General features: G+C 33.5%; 1 protein-coding gene and 1 long non-coding RNA gene across 2 annotated transcripts; one reads left to right on the forward strand and one right to left on the reverse strand.

The window, feature by feature from the left end:
* Positions 1-1,160: 1,160 nt before the first annotated feature.
* On the reverse strand, positions 1,161-19,212 carry LOC114293738 (uncharacterized). Its single transcript, XR_014335428.1, has 4 exons — positions 16,913-19,212; positions 14,808-15,060; positions 14,602-14,656; positions 1,161-1,348 (listed from the first exon to the last, which is right to left on the reverse strand). It is a non-coding gene; the product is annotated as an uncharacterized LOC114293738 (long non-coding RNA).
* LOC114293737 (disease resistance protein RPM1) lies at positions 9,069-12,754 on the forward strand. The gene is made up of 2 exons (XM_082878072.1): positions 9,069-12,046; positions 12,394-12,754. Exon 1 carries the CDS (start codon positions 9,200-9,202, stop codon positions 12,014-12,016), a length of 2,817 nt encoding a protein of 938 aa, XP_082734198.1. The 5' UTR covers positions 9,069-9,199; the 3' UTR covers positions 12,017-12,046; positions 12,394-12,754.
* Positions 19,213-20,205: the final 993 nt, after the last annotated feature.

Genomic DNA, 20,205 nt, shown 5'->3' on the forward strand with positions numbered 1-20,205 from the left:
AAGAGAAGGAAGGCATGTGCTGCAGAAAGGGTTTGGAAGAGTTAAAGGTGAAGGCAGCAAGCAAGGGTTTGGAAAAGTTTAAAATTAAAGAAAAGAAACCCAAACCAAGGAAAAGGGAGGATTCATAAGAGTGGTGGTTTTGCTTTATTCATCACTTAGGTAAGATTTATTTTATTGTATTCCTATCTATGATTTTAGTGTTAATATATCAATAGATGATTTTATGGGCATATATGATTAAATAGATATATTGATGTAGTCTATGTTGGGGGTCTCAATTTTGCTCAATTTGAGAGTGTATTTTGCATCCCATTTGGGTGGTTCATATTTTGAGATTGATATGTGATGGGTTAAGTTTAATGGTGGTGTATTTGTGGGATACACGATTTACTACAAGCAATTACAAATTTTTACATGTATATAAACAACAATAGAATAATATGGGTTGAGAATTTCCGAAACCGTCATAGCTTTGTTTTGATGCTAAATTGTGGGAATTCTTAATAGGCAATTGGGTTAATTTATTTTATTGTTGTTACAAGAAGAGATAGATGGGTGCACATAATAATTGTTTATGCGGTGTAATATTTTATTAGGTTTGTGAGATTGAGGTGGATCTTGGTAATTTGAGATTAGCTTGGGAAATATTATTTTAGCTGTTTGAGGTAAGTAACCCTCTATCACTGTTGGTTCATTTTTATTCCTATCGAATCGTTTAAAATCATAAATATTTATTTATAGCCTTTATGTTCTCTTAAAATAAAATATGGGTCAAGTATAAAACAACATCGAATATTATTATGAAAATTATTTGAATATTTGGTAAAACTATTCTGAAAATTGTACTAAACGTTTATTCTGAAAATATCGAATGTTTTATTTAAAAGTTGTGTATTATTTGAATTTTGAACATCACTCTAGTCTGACTATGATTTGGACCCTAGCCAATGGGGGTTATTTATTGGCCAGAAACTAGTTTCTTTTGGGGCTTTACCACCGGCCTATGTGTGGTTCTGGGCCTTGTCACGGGCTAAGTGACCGTAGTCATTAAAACATGGGATTCAAAATTGTCACACCCCAAGCTCCGTAACAACGCCGCACACTCATATAAGTGAGCATGCAAGGCTAAGAATCCAATCACATAACCCACCATGTAAAATACTCAAATTAAATCCTTAATTGTCATAATGCCAAAATCCATAAAAATAAATAGTTCTTATATGAAAATGTCCACCAAGTCCACTAATTTAATCCACTAACAAAACAATAATCCAAGTACTTAAATCATGGTCCCACTCTCGGCACTCCCACATGTAAAAAAAATCGGCGCAGCTCTACTCTTCAGAATCTGAAAAAAAAATAAAGGTAAGCTAGATAGCCTAGTAAATAACCAACCATCACTGCTAGCTGGATCAAGTATATAAAAATAAGTAAATAAATCGATAACCAATAAATATAAATTTTTTTTCTACAGTTCAATAAATGAACAATTATTTGTAAGGTGGTTTCATAGCTAAAAATAAACAATGTACAATACATTTTAAATGAAAAGCCAACAAGAAAATTCAAAGTAATTCGTTGTTCAAATCGATGGTTCGATATTCAGATGGTTCAATGATTTGATTCACAAAACCCATGTCTTAATGACTACGGTCACTTAGCCCGTGACAAGGCTCAGAACCACACATAGGCCGGTGGTAAGGCGCCAAAAGAAACTAGTTTCTGTGCCAATAAATAACCCCCATTGGCTAGGGTCCAAATCATAGTCAGACTAGAGTGATGTTCAAAATTCAAACAATACACAACTTTTAAATAAAACATTCGATATTTTCAGAATAAACGTTTAGTACAATTTTCAGAATAGTTTCACCAAATATTCAAATAATTTTCATAATAATATTCGATGTTGTTTTATACTTGACCCATATTTTATTTTAAGAGAACATAAAGGTTATAAATAAATATTTATGATTTTAAACGATTCGATAGGAATAAAAATGAACCAACAATGATAGAGGGTTACTTACCTCAAACAGCTAAAATAATATTTCCCAAGCTAATCTCAAATTACCAAGATCCACCTCAATCTCACAAACCTAATAAAATATTACATCGCATAAACAATTATTATGTGCACCCATCTATCTCTTCTTGTAACAACAATAAAATAAATTAACCCAATTGCCTATTAAGAACTCCCACAATTTAGCATCAAAACAAAGCCATCACGGTTTCGGAAATTCTCAACCCATATTATTCTATTGTTGTTTATATACACGTAAAAATTTGTAATTGCTTGTAGTAAATCGTGTATCCCACAAATACACCACCATTAAACTTAACCCATCACATATCAATCTCAAAATATGAACCACCCAAATGGGATGCAAAATACACTCTAAAATTGAGCAAAATTGAGACCCCCAACATAGACTACATCAATATATCTATTTAATCATATATGCCCATAAAATCATCTATTGATATATTAACACTAAAATCATAGATAGGAATACAATAAAAATAAATCTTACCTAAGTGATGAATAAAGCAAAACCACCACTCTTATGAATCCTCCCTCTTCCTTGGTTTGGGTTTCTTTTCTTTAATTTTAAACTTTTCCAAACCCTTGCTTGTTGCCTTCACCTTTAACTCTTCCAAACCCTTTCTGCAGCACAAGCCTCTCTTTTCTTTTTCTTTTCTTTTTTCTTTTACCTTCTCAAACCCTAGCCGCCTATGGAGCAATTCATAGCCTCTGTTTTGTTTGTTTTCCAAGACTTAAAGCCACAATAGGTGGGCTTATTAACCTAATTTTTCAAAGTTACAAAATTACCCATCTAAGTAATAGGAAATATAATGTCATCTCATAACTAATTCTTTGATATTAATAAATGACTCATATAAGTTAATTTAATTACTAATCTATCCAATAAAATAATAATATTTAAAACTTGGGTTTTACATCCTTCCCTCCTTAAAAGAAATTTCGTCCTCGAAATTTGACATACCTGAAGTCTTAAAAAGTTGTGGATACTTTCGTTTCATTTCATCCTCGAGTTCCCAAGTTGCTTCTCTTTCTGAGTAATTACTCCATTGAACCTTAACATAGTGGATGACTCGACGCCTCAAAACCTGTTCCTTCCTATCAACAATTCGTATAGGGTGTTCCTCATATGTCAAACCCTCCTTAAACTACAACGGTGCATGATCAATCACATGACTAGGATCCAGTATATACTTCCTTAACATTGAGACATGAAAAACATTATGAACTCCAGCTAGTGAAGATAGTAGGGCAAGTCTGTAAGCTACCTCACCAATTCGATCTAAAACCTCAAATGGCCCAACAAATCTAGGACTCAATTTACCACGAACACCAAACCTCATTACTCCTTTCATAAGAGACACCTTAAGGAACACATGGTCTCCAACCCCAAACACCAAATCGCGTCTCCTGTTATCTGCATAACTTTTCTGTCTACTCTGTGCCGTGCGAAGTCGCTCTCTAATAAGATTGATCTTGTCCACTGTTTGTTGCACAATCTTAGGCCCTAACAACTTCCTTTCACCGACATCATCCCAACACATAGGTGATCTACACTTTCGTCCATATAAAACCTCATATGGTGCCATCTGAATGCTCGCATGATAACTGTTATTATAAGAGAATTCCACTAAGGCCAAATGCTCATACCAAGAACCTCCAAGATCAATAACACAAGCCCTCAACATGTCTTCCAAGGTTTGAATAGTTCTCTCTGACTGTCCGTCAGTTTGAGGATGAAAGGCAGTGCTAAAATTCAAACTAGTACCCAAAGCTGTATGCAAACTCCTCCAAAACGTAGATACAAATCTGCTATCTCTATCAGACACTATGGTCACTGGAATACCATGCAACTTCACAATCTCCTTGATATACAAATTTGCAAACTTCTCTAAGGAGAACCTTACCTTAAAAGCTAGAAAGTGAGCGGATTTGGTCAATCGATCAACAATAACCCAAATAGTATTGTTACCACCTTGGGTCCTAGGCAACCCTGTCACAAAATCCATGGTAATATGTTATCACTTCCACTCGGGAATAGGAAGAGGTTGTAACTTACCTGCAGGTCTCTGATGTTCAACTTTCACTTGTTGACATACCAAACATTGAGCAACATACTGAGCAATTTCCCTCTTCATATTATTCCACCAAAAGTTCCTCTTCAAGTCTTTATACATTTTAGTACTCCCTGGATGTACAGTATATCCTGAACTGTGAGCTTCTCTCAGGATTCTCTCTTGAGCTCTAAATCATTAGGCACACACAACCTCTCTCCAAATCTCAAGGTTCCATCTTTATGCATACAAAATTCCATCTGTAGCCCTATTTCCATTTCAACCTTAAGTTTTTGCAACTGAGGATCTCTTCCCTGAGCATCTTTAATTCTATCAATCAATGTGGGTTGAACTCTAAGGTTTGCCAACTGCACTTCATGGCTATGCCATCTAATCTCAATATTCAACCTCTGCAAGTCCTCCAAGATATTCTTTTGGTCAGTGATCAAGGTAGCCAAATTACTCGGGGTCTTTCTACTCAAGGCATCCGCCACTGCATTGGCTTTTCTTAGATGATAATTGATAGTCAAATCATAGTTCTTTAATAGCTCCAACCATCGCCTTTGCCTCATATTCAATTCTTTTTGAGTGAAAATATACTTCAAACTTTTATGATCAGTGAATATCTCACATTTCACCTCATACAGGTAGTGCCTCTAGATTTTCAATGCAAACACCACGGCAACCAACTCCAAATCATGGGTAGGATAATTCTGCTCATATGGCTTCAACTGCCTAGACGCATATGCCACTACCTTATCATTCTGCATCAGGACACAACCCAAGCACATCTTCGATACATCACTATAGATGGTAAAACCTTCATCTCCGGACGAAACTATAAGTACTGGAGCACACACCAATCGACTCTTTAGATCTTGGAAACTCTTTTCACAATCATCAGACCACTCAAATTTAACCCCTTTTTGTGTTAAACGAGTCAAAGGCATAGAAATTCAGGAAAATCCCTCAACAAACCTTCTATAATAACCTGCTAAACCCAAGAAGCTACGAATTTCAGTGACACTAGTAGGCCTATTCCACTCTACCATCGCCTCCACTTTCTTGGGGTCAACAGACACCCCATCTCTAGATATCACATGACCCAAAAATGATACACTCTCCAGCCAAAATTCACACTTCTTTAATTTAGCAAATAATTTCTTCTCCCTTAATATCTGCAACACTATTCTCAGATGTTCTTCGTGCTGCTCTTTACTCTTTGAGTACACAAGAATGTCATCAATAAAAACTACCACAAACTGATCTAAGAAGGGTTTAAATACTCTGTTCATTAAATCCATAAAAGCTACAGGCGCATTGGTCAACCCAAACGGCATCACTAAAAATTCATAATGCCCATACCTAGTTCGGAAGGCTGTCTTAGGTATATCTTCCGCCTTAACCTTCAACTAATGATAGCCAGAACGAAGGTCAATCTTAGAAAAGACTTGTGCTCCTTGCAACTGATCAAATAGGTCATCTATCCTAGGCAAAGGATATTTATTTCGGATTGTCACCTTGTTCAACTCTCGATAATCAATGCAAAGGCGAAAACTACCATCCTTCTTTTTCACAAATAAAACGGGCGCACCCCAAGGAGAAACGCTAGGCCTAATAAAGCCCTTATCTAGTAACTCTTGTAACTATTCCTTCAACTCTTTCAACTCTGCTGGGGCCATCCGATACGAAGCCTTAGAGATAGGACCCGTGCCAGGTATCAATTCAATGGCAAACTCAATCTCTCTATCTAGTGGCAACCCCGGTAACTCTTCAGGAAAAACATCGGGAAATTCCTTCACAACTAGAATATCCTCTAACTTCAATTCAGTCTCATGAATATCTCTCACAGAAGCTAAATAACCCTCGCAACCATTCCTCAACAATCGTCTAGCTTGCAAAGCTGAGATTACCAAAGGAGGAGTATTAACTCCACTACCCACAAAACAAAATTCTGGTTGATCAAGAATCTGAAATACTACCATTTTGCCTCGACAATCAACAGAAACATAATTGGTTGTCAACCAATCCATTCCAAGAATTATGTCAAAGTCCCACATATCTAAAACAGTCAAGTCTACAAGCAATCTCCTGCCATCTATACTAACCACATGAGATTTGTCAATGTCTCCTCATGTTCCATTGCAACCTATATGCATCAATAATAAAACCTCATCTTATTATATTCTCAAGTCCCTATAACATGTAATTAAAATTAACATTTTTTTTTGGGTAAGTAATTAAAATTAACATTATACTAAATTATAAGCGTTCCCAATCCTACATCTACCCAATCTCACTACTATTCTATACCAGCCTTTAAAATTATAACCTGGCTCTGATACCATTTGTAACGCCCCACTACTTGCTGGCCCAAATAACTTGTGGGTCGACCAACAATACCCATAAGCTTAAGTCCAAGTTATTTAGTAGCAAGGTAATGGTGCTATATATGCCCAAGATCACCCATGCAAACTTCCGATGTGGGACAGGGTGTTACAATTACCGTTGTAGACTTACACCCGAAATGGTTGATACACTGATGATAACAAGAAATTATTTGTATGCAACCGGAAGAAAACAAAATGTTAACAAGAAGATAAGGATTCAAGCTGATTTGGATGCTATCACAATGGGCAATCCGAATAAATTGTCCAACTTTGACGATTGATGAATAATTTTTCTTTTTAGTATGTAATTTCGTAATATTTTTATTCTTTGAGGTAGAGTATAATGCAAATGATTAGTAAACTTGTAAGTTCCAACCTAGTTAGGATGTACTTGATCTATAATGATATAATTTCTCTACTGTCTGTCATAAATTTGTAATATTTCATTTCATTTTTCAAAATTATTATTTACATTTTATCATTTTTTATTTCCATTGTGTACTTAGGTTGGTAAAGAAAAATAAAATAAATCAACCTTGGGCCTGGGCCGACCCCGGCCTAAAGCTTGAGGATCCCTAGGCCAACCCGTTCAAAATTTGACTAGAGCCTGATCTGATTTGCACTGGCCAATTTTACATCCCTGATGCTAATAAATAGCTATTGTCAAAAGTTAAGAGATATTATTTTGATGATTTTGAAATAATTTTCCATACCATTTATATTAGGGAGATTTATTAGAAAATCATTTTTCAAGTATTTGTATCTCAATTAGTCCATAAGATAATTTTGTATTCTAATAAGTCTTATTATTTGAACATTTGATCTACTAAACCCTAATTCTCATATTTAAAATATTTTATAGACATTTCTACCCTTACAAATATTTTTTGAATAGTTAGCAATTTAGTAATGTGAACATTCATATTTTATAATGTGAATATTCACTTTGTAAACATTCATACTGACATGTTGACAATATTCACATTCATGGTGTGAACAATCACATTGACGATGTGAACATTCACATTGACGGTATAAACATTCACATCACGAAATATTTATATTGTAAATGTAAATATTATTAGTAGTATTTTGATAATTATGTCATTCATAAAACTTATTAAAATATAAAAAAATAATATGAACTAAATGAAATATAATTAAATAAAAAAAGATTTATAAAAAAATGTCCATTTATATTAGGTCATATGTCCCTTTATTTTTTAAAAACCCACACAAATCTAATTTTCACAAAAGTTGGCCACTTCACTTGGCTAACCAATGACGATAACAACACACAAAGGACTAGTAATTGCCGCCCACTCAAAGGACTAGAAATTGCCGCCCAATGACAATAACAACACACAAAAGTCACTTCACGTGCTAGCAATTGCCGCCCATTCATTTCCTTGAAGTCTAGAATCCACAAAGACAAACAGCTTGCTTGGTACCTATTTTTTAAAAACAGTTTTCAAAAAATTTTATTTTCTTATTTTTCGTGTTTTTTTATTTTTACTAATTTTTTTTAATATTTTATGTAATTTTTTTACTTTTTAGACATACCTAACATAAATATACCTAAAAAATAAAAAAATTTGTAAAAAAAATCTTTTAAAAATTCACTAAATACCAAAAATACAAGAATTCAGTACATTTTTTATATTTTTATGTATTCCTTAATTTTTTAAAATATTTTTTCACAATTTTTTTACTTTTTAGATACATCTAAGTAAGGTGCATCTAAAAAAGTAAAAAAAAATATTTAAAATTTTAAAAATATTAACTAAAAACAAAAAAACACGAAAATCAAAAAACTCAATTTTCAAAAAATTTAATCCAGAAAACTCAAACCAAACACACTGAAAAGTATTATTGACTACTTTTGTGGACAACGAAAAATAATAAGATAAAAAAGAAAGAAATTGGGTGTTTGGCCCTACTATTATATTATTAATAATTAATTATTTTTAAATTATACATAATTGTCTCTTGTTTAAAAAATATATAATTAAATGGAGTGTCATCTACGTTTAAAAAATAAAATTAAGTAATTGTCCTTCTATATCTATGAAGACACGAGGACAAATTATAATATATATATATATAATAAAATAAATTTATTTCTCATAGCTAGAGTGAATTATAATCACTAGCTTGCCAAAAAGAAAAAAGATGAATAATATCAATTATTTAATCACATTATTTGAAATTTTAATATCGATTTTATTATAAATATTTTAAACATATTTTAGATTGTCTTACATTTATTGTCTTTTATAAATCAATCAACGTGGATTAAAAAAAAAAAAAATCACTTATATATATATTTATTTTTTCATATTATTTTTCAATTTCTATGCCCAGAAAAATTGATATTTCAGTTCATCCATTTTTTCCTTGTAAATTTTTATTAGTATTAATGTTCACCCCTCAACATTGAAATCCTAACTCCATTAAATCTGAATCACGTATTATTTTTATTTTTGTAATTTTATTCATAAACACTTTTATTTTTGTCACTATCTAGAAGTATTGATGTGAATAGGCCAACTACTCCTCCAATATACATTATTATATCAGCAATTCTTGAACTAAAAACCTACAATATTGTAACCAAACTCTGAATGCATATATGATCATAGCAAGCTAATCATATGTGTTACATGTATTGAGTGAAGCCAAAAAAAAGAAGAAAAAAAATAGTGAAATATATGGCAGAAGTTGCAGTATGCTCAACTATCAACAATTTGGAGGCATTGTTAGTGCATGATGAACCAAAATTGTTGAGGAAGGTCCGCAGAGAAGTTTCCATTATCAAAGCTGAATTGGAGAGCATAAAATCAATACTAAAAGATGCAGATTGGAGGGCTGAAACAGGAAACGAAAATGCAAAAACTTGGGTGAAACAAGTTCGAGAGTTGGCTCAACATATTGAGGATGTCTTCGACCAATACATGATTCACTTGTCAGAACATCGTCAGCGTCGCGGCTTCATCAATTTTCTCAATAAAGTCGCTCACTCGATCGTTAAACTAAAGCCACAACATGGCATAGCCTCTAAGATTCAAGAAATTAAACAAACCATTGTTGAGATCAAGAAAAAAGCTAGTGGGTATGATTCATCAAACAGTGAAACAGATCAAGATGATCCTCGTGTCGCTTCGCTTTTCATGGAGGAAGATGAAGTTGTGGGTATTGAGTACACCAGAGAAGAATTGGTTGACATGTTGGTAAGCGGAGAGACAAATCGGATGGTGATCTCGCTAGTAGGTATGGGCGGTGTTGGAAAGACCACTCTTGCTAAGAAAGTTCACGACAATCAAAAAGTACTTGCGCACTTTGATTGTCGTGCTTGGATCACTGTTTCTCAATCATACAAGATAGAGGAGATCCTCAGAACGATGATAAAGCAGCTATACCAATCAAGAAATGAGTCTCCACCTCCGGGAATCGATGCTATGGACCAAAACTCGCTCATTGACAACGTCAGAGGATATTTACTTCAAAAGAGGTATGAAATTGTTTTTGACGATGTTTGGAGAACAGACTTTTGGAGATTCATAAAACATGCTTTACCTAAAACTAGCAAAGGAAGTAGGGTAATTATAACCACGCGCAACAAAGAAGTTGCTAGTTTTTGCAAAGAATCTTCACTTGATTATGTCTATGAGATTCAGTCCCTACCTGAAAACGAGGCTTGGAGACTCTTTTGTATGAAAGCCTTCCAATGGGACTTTGGGGGTGTTTGTCCCTCTGAATTGGAGGAAGTATCTCGCGAAATTGTTAGAAAATGTGAAGGATTACCCCTTGCAATTGTGACAATAGGCGGTCTGTTGTCCACTAAAAATAGGGTTGTATCCGAATGGAAAAAATTCTATGATAGCCTTGGCTCTGAGTTAGAAAGGAATCCTAATCTTACAAGCATCAAACAAATTGTGTTGCTTAGTTACCACAATTTGCCTTACTTCCTCAAACCATGTTTCTTGTACTTCAGTATAATACCCGAGGATTATTCCATCAATTGTGGAAGACTAGTTCGACTTTGGATGGCTGAGGGTTTTATTGAAGAACAAAAAGGCAAAACATTGGAAGAAGTTGCAGAAGAATACTTGATTGAGCTCATCCTTAGAAACTTGGTTCAAGTGTCAAGTACAAAAATTAATGGAAGAGTTAAGAATTGTCGGGTTCATGATGTAGTGCGTGAGATCATCCTCTCAAAGTCCGAGGAGTTGAGTTTCTGCCATGTTTTAGCAGACGAGGATTCAAGTCTCAATAATCAAAGTCAACGACTATCAATGCATATGAAGAACAGAATGGATAAGGTTCTGGAAAGCACACATATTTCCCGAATTCGTTCTTTTTTTCTTTTTGCAGTGGGAGAGCTGCCAAACAAGTCCTTGTTGGGTGAACTAGCTGCAAATTTCAAGCTTTTAAAAGTACTAGATCTTCAAGATGCTCCTCTAGATCAACTACATGAAGAAGTGGGGAATCTACTTCATTTGCGATACCTAAGTGTGAAGAATACAAGTGTGAAGACAATTCCAAAGTCTATTGGTAAGCTACAAAACCTGCAAACTTTGAATTTGAAATACTCTCTCGTGTTTGAGCTACCAATCGAGATCAATAGGCTCCATAAATTGCGACATCTTCTAAGCATTTCTTTTAACTATGATATTGATATAAGTTTGGATAGTATAAGAGGAGTGAAGATAAAAGGAGGGATCGGGCGTTTAGAACAGTTGCAAAAGCTGTGGGTTGTGGAGGCACTTGAAGAAGAAGAAGAATGGGGCAACCTTGTTTTCAAAGAGCTGGAAAATTTGAGGCAGTTGAGGAAGTTGGGCGTTCTAAAAGTGAGAAGAGAAAATGGGAGGGTTCTTTGTGCTGCCATTGAGAAGATGAAACACCTTAGAGTTTTGGGGATACGGGCTAAAAGTGAAGATGAGATTATGGATTTACATTCTATTTCTTCACCACCTGAATATCTTCAACGTCTCTACTTGGGGGGATATTTAGTGACGTTGCCAGATTGGATCCCAAAACTACAACATCTACTTGCAATACGTCTACACTGGACAGGTTTGACTGCTAATGCAATAAAATCCCTTCAAGTGTTGCCTAATTTACTAAAGCTTGATATCTATCAGGGTTATGAGGGACAGAGATTGCAGTTTGAGGTTGGAGGGTTTCAAAAACTTAAGGTGTTATATCTACAAGGCTTGAAGCGATTGAATTCCATGGTAATAGAGGATGGAGCGTTGCCTCTTCTTGAAGAACTATGGATTGGGCCTAGCCTGAAACTGAAGGAGGTACCCTCTGGCTTCCACCACCTGAAAAGACTCGCAGCTCTTTCCTTTTATGATATGCCAATAGAGTTCTTAGATAGAATGCAACCGGACGGAGGAGAAGACTATTGGATTATTCAACATATACCCGATATCAAGTTCTCGTTCAAGTCTAGAGGATTATACTACAAAACCTATAGCCTTCGAGATTTCCATGTCACACGTGAAAGACAAAGGTCTGAGTAAAGCTCAAAGCACCAAAAATGTCAATTCAAGGTTTGCTCCCTAAATTTTCATGCTATACAATTAATTTCTCGGTTCATGAATAATTTCACTCGACATGTTTTGATATTATAGATGAACTTGATTTAGCCACTATAAATCCAATTTAGGGAACATAATTCTTTCTTGGATTTGAAACTTGGATGAACTCCAATTCAGATTCCACAATGCTAAATACAACAAATTTCTTTTGTCAAGGTTTCTCTCTAAAACATTTAAAAGTATTTTCTCTAAAAACTCTAAAATCTGAAACAATTTTTTTAGTATTTTTAATATGATACTTTTTTTGTTTTTATTTTAGTTCTTTCCATTGTTAATGCTTGTTGCATTTTTTGTCATAGGAAATATAGATGTGCATCGAAGTTGACAGATTCTGGTCTTGCTGCCAACACAGACGGTTGAAGGAAATTCAATTGCAGGGGATTAGAAAATACAAAATTGAAATTTTCTGATGAATACCTCTCTGGTTACTGTTGGTTTTCATTTTCGTTAGGTTGGTTTTTTACAGTGTGAAAAGAGAAAAAATGGCATCTCCTTCCCTCCCTCCAAAATCAACATGGTTCTTTCTTATGTTTTATTATTATTGTTGTTGTTGACCAAGACAATATGTGTGGATTTCTCTTAGTATGCCTTGTTATCATCCACTCCTTTGTTGTAACATCATTGCAGTGTGTTCTATATCTTTTTCTGATCTTTTATTCTGCAATCAATCTAAGTATTTTTTTTTTTAACATTATCTGTAGTTCACACAAATAATTCATCTAGTTTCAATCGACTTTAGGAGATGCATTGATCAATTGTGAATTTTTATTATAACCAAACTGGTTCTACATTACTTTTCTTTTTTCTAATTATTCACACAACAGGATTCTAGCTAGGTGTCATGACATAAAGAGTATACTGGTATCATTCTAGCTAGGTGCCATGGCTTAAGAGTGCAATCTCAGAATTTATTAGGAGGAAAAAAGACTTCTAGCAATATTAAGAGGGCAAGATAGGTTTTGGAAAGTTGAAATCTGAAGCTTGAAAATGCAAATTGCAGAAGACAAATAAAAAGTGCTGTAGTTTGAAGAAGTGAAAAATTTGCATCTTGGAATTTATTTGTAGAAGAGAAATTTGTGTACCATAGGTCATTGTAAAACTTTTTTTAGTAACATCTAAATGGGAATAGAATGAAGTTTTGGAAACACAAGTTGTGTTGAGAAGGGGCTCTTGATAGAGCCTTTCTTGCTATTTTCTTCTTCTTGTTGACAACTAAGAGTTATAGATACGGGCACGCGGCACAATAACTTTTAAAATATACAAGACATGACATGTAGGGAGACACAAAATGCATAGTTTAGATAGTTATTATATGTCATTTATATGAATATCTTATTCACTGATAAATACAGAACAACAATACTCTTAACTCTCGAGGTCGAAAGGAGGGATTAATTTGTATAAATCTACTTTGTTTTTCATTTATCATTGTGTGACTAGGTACTTAACTTACAAAAATAAATCATTATTTGTAAGTGATTAATACGCTTGTCCAACTGTTCAAAGTGTGTCCAAATCTTAAAAAATAAACAAATGATACAATACTTGTTGGGTAGCAACTGACTGAGTGTCGACACTCCACCTTGGGAGTGTTTGTGCTTCTTCGGTTTGATAAAGAAGCCTTGATGGTAGCTTATTTTAAGGGTGTGGGTAGAGATGTCTTTTGAGATGTTGGGCTGAGGAGGAATTTGCGAAAAACGGATTGGGTCTTTCATATAGATGTGAAGGTATTTTGTGTAGTTGGTGGGGATTGGGGAGGCAGGGTGGGTAAGTAAAGCAGAATTCGTGGTGTTTAGCTCCATTGTGCTTGATGTGGCTTATTTAGGAGCATTTTACAAGGGGACCTTCACAATAGTAGAATGAACCTACGAAGCATAGATATGGACTTATGGACACGTGAGATACCAAATGCAAACGACATGTGCCAAATATATAATTTTACAAATTTATTATATGTTATATATTTGAATATTACATATTTATTCTCTTTGCATATGTTACTCTAATGATTTAAATAATTATAATAAATAAATAGGACACTGTGTGTCCCCAGCGTCACTTCCTCCTGTGTCCAACACTCGTATGTAACCTCTGAGAGGTGTTCGTACTTCATAGATGCCTCTATATAGACTTAAGGTAGTAGTATTATTATTGTTTTGATTATTTAGCCTATTTTGTATAATTCGTTGTCAAGGAAGGTTATGCCTAACATAGATAATATTTTGTGAATTCTTTTTACTTATAAAAATTTAAGGACTTTTTTTTTTGTTTATTTTGTGAGAAATTTTCTAATGTTCTCAGAGTAATACTCCACGTTAGGGGTATGCGCGGTGTGGTTTGATGCGATTTGACATAAAAATTATAATCAAATCATGGATAACAGATTGATAACTTTGTTATCCGTAATCAAACTGCGGGTTGAGCAGTTTCAACCTATTAATTGATTAGTGTAATATCTATGAAAAATATTGTGTAAAATAATATGTTAAATTTAATAAATTCAGTACCTGAATTTCTGTCATCCCCACCCCCAAACCCCTTCTTCCTTTCCTCAAGCAGGATCTGCAACAACCAAATCAACCAAACACATGCCAAATAATATATGTATATGTATACATATGTATGCGTATGTATCTATAAAATAAAATAAAAAAAAAAGGGATAGAGAGAGAGAGTGACAAGAGTTTAATATTGAGATAGAGCAAAATCTTACCATTACAAAGCAGTCATTGAAATGGGTACTCAATGACTCTGCTTTGCATATTCAGCTTTATTTGTAGAATGACTATGTGGTAGTCATATTCATCTTTATTTGTCATTCATATATAACAAATCACAAATCAATAGCAAGATCCAATAAAAAGATGACAAATTAACTGAATTTGAAACTTACATGCCTTGAAATCAATAGAGGGGCGTATGAGAGAGGTGAAAGCAACTGTCAGTGAACTTACACTTGGTTTGGACTGAGTAATTTGATGAACAATAATGAAAAACAGAAGTTAGGCTTCCATGTAGCTCCTAATAGATGAATTTATCGTTCAATAAGTCTTACGATAATTAATGACATTTTTCATCAAAATTATTAAAAAAAGTCACTAATTGCTAATTTTTAGCCATAGTTAGAAAATTTTGTCACAAAAAATATTATTAATTATAAGTTTTAGCAACAGTTTAAAAAATCGTCACAAAATAGCATCACTAAGCGATAGTTTAAAAAAAGTGTCACAGAAAAGCGTTACTAATTGTAAGTTTTAGCGACAATTTATAAAAATCGTGACAAAAAAAAGTCACTAAATATTAATTTTTAGCGACATGCGAAAAATTATTTTTAGCGATAATTTTATTAAGATTTTTTTTTAATACCAAAAGTGGTAAGATTTAATAAGGAACATGTCCATTAGTTATAAAATATTTATAATATTGAGATTATCCCTTAAAATATAAAAGAAGAAAAATAAATCTCGTTTATATTACTTTCCAATTTATCTAAATATGATAATGAGAAAATGTAACTACTTTTTTTTTTTTTTTTTTTTTTTTGTTGAGGAAATTTCATTTTTCCTCCTAAAATATATCCTTCTAATCAATTTCATACCTGAACTTTTGATATTGTCAATTTACCCCCTCACCTATTTAAATCGTGATTAATTTGCCCCCCATCGTCATATTTAAATGCAAAAAGTTAGAAAAAAAAATTACAATTTAGTCCCTAATTTCAAATTATAGATCCAAACTCACGATTTCTATTCTCCTCTCTCACCCAAACTACCCGCTCTCCTCTCTCAACCAAACAACCATCACCACCACACCATTGCCATCATTAGTTGCCACTGCCACCACACACTCTAGATTCATCATCCTCTTACCCACAAACCATCACCAAATTTCATCACCAACAACATGAAGTGTTCAAGATCTAAAATCTTCAAACCTAGATTAAAAAAATAGTTTTGTTAAAGCATAATATGCAACTTTTCACTAATCTACCTCCACCAAATCCACACGTTACATGGCTTAAGCAATTACTCAAATTTTACAAAGCAATTTCAATATTAGAATGTGTCACTTTTAAAAAATGGCTCTACTAAGTCAAATATTTTAGTTGAATTGGGTTTCTGTTCTTTGGTAGAAATAAATAATGAAAATTTGCTATATATATATATAGAAGAAAGAAAAAAAAATTTGTGCACGTGTGTATATATATGTTTCAATTAAATAGATTTGAAAATTAATTGAATTGAATTAGTTTATTTGGATTTATTGAAATTTGTGGGTTTCATCATTATGTATGATTGTTTGTGAATCGAAAGATATTTTCTCTTGATGAATTTTCTTAGTTTTTATGATGGTTAGTGGTGCGGGGGTGATACATCGACGTGGCAATGGTAGTAGTGGTGGTGATGGTTGTTTGGTTGATAGAGGAGAAATGGGGTTTGGGTGAGAGAGGAAAAGAGAATGAATGAATTTGGATCTATAATTTGAAATTTGAGGTCAAATTACACAAAAAAATAAAAAATAAAAAAGGAAAAAATTTATTGCATATCTTGATTCTTTGAACATTCCACCCACCCACCGATTGGGTATTATCTCTGCCACTGCGTGTCGCCCTCCCTAGCCATTCTCTCTAATTCTTATCACCCCCTGTCATTCTATCCTTCTCTTCCATTTCCTCTCTCTCAAACCCTAACCCTCCTCCATCCTTCCCTAGCATTCTTTTTCCTTACCCAACACGCGAGTAGAGAGAAAAAAGGAAATATGTGAGAAGTGGAAATGTGAGAGAGAGAGAGAGAGAGAGAGAGAGAGAAAGAGACTCACAACTAGAATGAAGAGGTTGTGGAGGGACTAGTGAGTGGCTGGAGGAGCTGAAAAGGGGCCAAGAGTGGCGGCCGACGTTGGGGAGTGACTGGGCTAGTTGTTAGCGGTGGTGGCAGCAACTGGAATATGAGTTGATGGTGCCAAATACTGGTGTAGAATTTTAAGGTTATCTTTTTCTTAATTTGGCATATGATTGTGTTTTGTGGATTGTAGCAAGCCGCCTTATAAATTATTCAATTGAATTTCATGTATCTTTAATCTATTTAAATGAGAGGTATTATTGACATCATAATTTAATTTTTCTAATAATTGTGACATGTTGATTGGAACCAAATATAATTTAATTGATTGTGATCTATCTATTATGGTTTGTTGAATCAGACCATAAACTATTTTCAAATAATGAACTTGGCCACATTTATTACTATTATTGTTAGTATAATTTTGATCATTATTATTAGGGCAAATTTCACTTTACTTCTTGTGATTTAGGCCATGTGCGGTATACCCTCTTAATATTTGAAAATGACCACATAATCACATATGGTTTGTGGACTAAAATGCACAATTAATTTATCCGTTCAAAATAACACATTGTGAGAGTCACACACTTGTAGGAAAAATAACAGTATTTTTAAGACGAAATTGCCTTGGCACAAATTTATAAACAATGCTGTTCAATTATTTCTGTCTATTCTTTTCATTCCGGCCATTAGTACCTCCTTTTCTTTTCCTTTTTTATCTTCTCCTTTTCTCTTCTTCTTTTCTTTTTTCCAGCTTTCTCCATGATCAAACCACTCCCACTACATAATCACTTCACTAACCCATATATACTGCACCCTTGTCGAGAAATTGGTAGAATGCCAGAGGGGTTACCCATGAACCAAACAAAAAAAATTTATATGAAAACCACTAAATGATGATAAAGCCATGGATTGTGAGACCCTTAACCTTTGTAAATTTTATTAAGACCTTCACTTCTAAATTATTACAATAAAAGCTCTTAATCCCTCGTTTAATCACAAATTTGACCCTAGAACCGAAAACGCTTTGTGGACAAACTCGTACATTCAACCTCGGTAGTTTAGTAATTATTTATAACACCTAATACTAATTAATTAACCCTCTAATTATAGATGGATCACTCAAACCTTAATTTTTTATTTTCTTCGTTTCATTCAATTATTTGTCTTTCGATTCAAAACGTAGTGACTTAAATCGAATTGTTTTCCCTAACCCTAATTTAAATAAATTCTACAATTAAATTAGATATTCAAATTCATAAATTTGAGTCCTAGTCCTCACACTTTAATTGAATTACACTTTAACCCCAATTCAAGTACTTATGTATATATATGTAAAGTTGTACCTTTTTCTCATCAAATCTTTTTGTACATAAAATTTACACTTATATATATATATATATATGAATTTATACATAAAATAAAAAAGAAAAATCCCCTCAAAACCTCATGCGCATAACCGGCCACCCTAGGGGGAATTCATTGTTGTGTACTTTTTGGAACATGGGTGCTTGATTTCTTGAAGGAATTTTGACTAAATCCCTAAATCATGGAGAAGTATTTGTACTAGTTTTCAATCTAGTTCTATTTTGACCAAACTACGACTAAATCATATTTTAAACCATAACCTTCTTAATCAACCTCCATTTCATTCCATTCCATTCCATTCCAGTCAAATACAAATTCTTTCCATCCAATTCCAATCAAGGGCATTTTAGACTTTTCACCATAATTTTTCTATAAATAGAACCTCTCCTCTAGCATTTTTGCACATCACACACACACACACACACATATATATAATTTGGCTAGAGAGGGGGAGAAAAGAGAAAGAGTGAGCTTTTGAGGGGAGAAGGAAGAAAAAGAGAGAAAGGCACAACACCAATTTTAGGCAAACAAGTAAGCCACAACACAACCTATTCTTTTATTTACTCTTCCAAATACATGGTATTAGATGTTTAAAATATTATTTTTAGATGTGTGTGCATGGTGTTCTTCTGTTTGAATAAAACAAGTGGGGCCTTGTTTCCTTCCATGCTTGTATTTTCTCTTTATTGAAGCAAAGTCATCTTTTTCTACCTATATCTTACATTAATTTTAAAGGAACACCTCAAACTAAAATACGAGTTATTAGTATATTATTTATCATGTTTTGATCATAAGATAAGTGGAAAATTACATATGCATATCTTTGGGGGATTTCTAGATTACTAGCATATAACTTTATGACCCTTTACTTGTTTACTTGAATGCCATGCTTCATTACTTGTTATAATTGTAACTGTGTATTGGATAGGGAAAAATGGATGGGATGTGTATGCGTTACTAGGCATTCCAAGCTCATGGCATTTGATTCCAGGTATTGAAGACTATTAGCCGACTGAAGCATCTAAAGACATGGCTATCCTAAAAGAATCAGAAACTATTTTTGTTAAGTCCCTTTTTGTAACCATGTTTTGAGATTGTAAATGTTAAAATTCTTGTTGTAATTAAGACATGATCTTGTAATTATTATACTACTTAGAGCATCTCCAACGGTAATAGGCATTTTACCTATCTAAACATTACTATAAAGTATACATTTTATTTTGCCTATCAACTGTATCATATTTTTGCTCCAACCATGCTCTTTATTTTAACTATTCACCCAAATACTATTAATTTTATAAAATGCCACATCAGCAACAAAGATGGAGGGAAATAATCCTAATGATTAAATACATTTTGCCTAGCTTTGAAGACTAGCTACATGTAGCTAGTGAATGTGAGTTGAGCTAAAATGCCTAATTAAATGCCTAGTGCATTGGAGTTGAAAAAAGTGAGTCATACTAGGCATTTTACCTAACAACCATTATATGCCTAGTGCATTGGAGATACTCTTATGTATCTATATATATCTTTTGTAACCTTCTTTATTTTCCGTCAACTTATGTAAACCTTGTGTAAATACCTTGTCAAGTTCTATCAAAAAGGTAGCTTTACTATCTACAGAGATTGGATTTAGAAGGGAGGCTGTTTTGACTCCTCTGATCTTTTCTAGGATCTTACTTGGTTATTGACCAAATGACTCATTAGTGACGTTTCGTAGACTTCCACATTAGAGTAGATTTTGGGGCATCACATGGATTCCGACAAAAATTTTCTTTCTTCTTTTGCATTTCTATTTTTCTTCTTCTCTAGTCCGACAAAATTTTTCTTTCTTCTTTTGCATTTCTATTTTTCGTCTTCTCTAGTTCAACAAATGTTTAATCAATTACAAACTCTTAAAAG

Source organism: Camellia sinensis, chromosome 7 (genome assembly GCF_055761805.1).
Source record: "Camellia sinensis isolate YWXY chromosome 7, ASM5576180v1, whole genome shotgun sequence".
Taxonomy (NCBI): domain Eukaryota; kingdom Viridiplantae; phylum Streptophyta; class Magnoliopsida; order Ericales; family Theaceae; genus Camellia; species Camellia sinensis.

Excerpts from the sequence above, each read along its gene's own strand:
- LOC114293737 (XM_082878072.1), top strand. The coding sequence starts at position 9,200 with ATGGCAGAAGTTGCAGTATGCTCAACTATCAACAATTTGGAGGCATTG.